Here is a 2,485-nt window from a genome sequence, read left to right as displayed (position 1 = left end):
GGACCTATTTACCATTATGCCACTCCTACTCTTCGAGCAGCCGTGCTGCGTTACGCCGCTGGTATAAGTAGTTTCGATGTCCGTGTCCCTACTCTCCGAGCAAGGGAAACTGGCGAGACGTCGCACGGGACTCGCGAGGTGCTGCTCTAATGGCGGATTCGCGTTGCAAGTCGTGATTCTTTGCTTCGTTGAAGTTCCCTTCTTGGCGAACAACCGCTGCTCGTTTTCGCTTTTCGTGCGAGCCTGCGGTGGGAGGGCGAGCGAGGAATCAGAAGCTTGGATTTGTGGCGTGATGCCTCGGTGTGGAGTGAGTGAGACCGAACGACTCCGAGCTCCTTTGATTCCCTCGTGGGTTTCTTGTTCCAGGCAAGTTTCGATCCCCGAGTGCGAGAGAGAACAGAACCTCTGTTTCTCTTTGCTGCTCTTCGGATTTCGCTGTCTGCTTGGGTAATCGCCTTGGAATCGCTTTGCTTGTCGCCTCCGGAGAAAGATCCAAAGCGAGCTTCCTCTTTTCCCGGTCTTTGCGGTGCTCCCCTGTGCCAGTGTGGGAAAAGTTCGGATTTTTCCTGTCATTTTTGCTTCTTCTTTGATGATGTTCACTGTTTAAGGAGTTGGATTCGAGGCGTTGGAGCTTGCGGGTGAGGTTTGGTGCGAACATGTCGGATTTGCAGATGGATTCCGACGGCGAGTCGGGCCAGGTTGTGCTGAACTCGAGCCAGAGCTCAATGAGCAGCAGCGGTGGCAGCTGCGAGGACCGTCGCAGTAGCTTCTGCCGCTTTTCCTTCGATGATGCCGCGCCGGCGGTGGGCGTCGAGCTCCCCTCCGCCCCCTCGCGGCTGTCTTCGAAGCCCCACCGCTCGTCCGACGCCGCCTGGGCGGCCATTTGGTCGCGCGCCGTCGACGCCAACCTCGGGCCCCGGGATTTCAAGCTCGTCCGCCGCATCGGGAGCGGAGACATTGGGACCGTCTACCTCTGCCACCTCCGCGACGAGGCCTCTCCGTGCGCGTACGCGATGAAGGTGGTGGACAAGCTGGCGCTGAAGAAGAAGAAGAAGCTGGAGAGGGCGGCGACGGAGAAGAGGATCCTGCGGGTCCTTGACCACCCCTTCCTCCCCACCCTCTACGCCGACTTCGACGCGTCTCCGCATTTCTCCTGCGTGGTGATGGAGTACTGCAGCGGCGGTGACCTCCATACCCTCCGCCACCGCCAGCCCCGCCTTCGCTTCTCCGTCGCCGCCACCAGGTCCTCGATCGACCTCCTTTTTCTTAATTAAAAACCGCACCTTTTCCCATCCTCGATCAACTTTTTTACGACGAACGATTACTTCTTGCAAATCCACGCAACTACCCAATGTTTCCATGTAAAGATCTTACAAATGCTATCGCCTGTCGGAAGTCGATTTCACGATCACAATCATAGGTTTCATTCAATCTGTTTAGAAATCGGACAGTTACTTTCCACCATCGTACGAAGGAAAGAAAGCACATCCGTTCATGTGATCGACCCGCCGAAAGACGCCATCTTTTTGCTCTGTTCTAGCGCTGATGTCGTTTACATTGGATTCGCTCTGCAGGTTCTACGCGGCGGAGGTGCTGCTCGCGCTCGAGTACCTCCACATGCTCGGCATCGTCTACCGCGACCTCAAGCCCGAGAACATCCTCATTCGCGCCGATGGCCACATCATGCTCTCAGACTTCGACCTCTCCCTGGAGTCGACCGCCTCCCCTACAATCGAACCCCTCGTCGCCGCCGCCTCCAGTGAGGCGGCCGCCGTCGGCTGCGACGACCACTTCCGCGCCGATCCCTCCTGCCTCCCCTTTCGCGGCCGGCGGGTGCCCCGCCGCGCATCGAAGGCGGACCGGCGGTTCGTGGCCGAGCCGGTGGGCGCCCGGTCTCGCTCCTTCGTGGGGACACACGAGTACGTCGCCCCAGAGGTCGCCGCCGGCCGGCCCCACGGCAGCGCCGTCGACTGGTGGGCCTACGGGATCCTCATCTACGAGCTACTCTACGGCCGCACCCCCTTCGCGGGGCCCACCAACGAGTCCACCCTCCGCAACATCGTGAGGCAGCCACTGGCCTTCCCCAGGCCCCCCTCCGACCCCTCCTCCTCCTCCTCCTCCTCGGCCGCGAGGGACCTGATCGCCGGCCTTCTCGCCAAGGACCCGGCCACCCGCCTCGGCTCCCGGCGCGGCGCCGCCGACGTCAAGGCGCACCCTTTCTTCAAGGGCCTCAACCTGGCTCTCATGCGCTCCCGCCGCCCCCCGGTCGTCCCCTCTTCGGCCCGGTCCAGCTCGTCCAACGAGCCCAATAAACCTTCCCGGCTCGATTACTTCTAGCCGAACCCCCCTGCTTTAAAAATCGTGCTGGCCTCCTTGAGATCACGTATGACTTGCTTGTCTCTGCAATCGCCGCTGTTCGCTATCGTGTATGTATATGTTCTCAGGCTACCATTGCTATGTTGTGAGTTGGACTCCATTAGCAGCA

At 60.1% G+C, this 2,485-nt stretch overlaps 1 protein-coding gene across 1 annotated transcript; it reads left to right on the top strand.

Annotated features, from left to right (window-relative positions):
• Positions 1-2,485, top strand: LOC103990954 (protein kinase PINOID-like). The gene is made up of 2 exons (XM_009410270.3): positions 1-1,243; positions 1,575-2,485. The coding sequence occupies exons 1-2, from the start codon at positions 657-659 to the stop codon at positions 2,335-2,337; spliced, it is 1,350 nt and encodes a 449-aa protein (XP_009408545.2). The 5' UTR covers positions 1-656; the 3' UTR covers positions 2,338-2,485.

This window comes from Musa acuminata, chromosome BXJ3-7 (genome assembly GCF_036884655.1).
Source record: "Musa acuminata AAA Group cultivar baxijiao chromosome BXJ3-7, Cavendish_Baxijiao_AAA, whole genome shotgun sequence".
Classification (NCBI taxonomy): Eukaryota; Viridiplantae; Streptophyta; class Magnoliopsida; order Zingiberales; family Musaceae; genus Musa; species Musa acuminata.
Note: the sequence above shows the minus strand (reverse complement) of the source record. Positions and strands in the feature narration are given on the sequence as shown.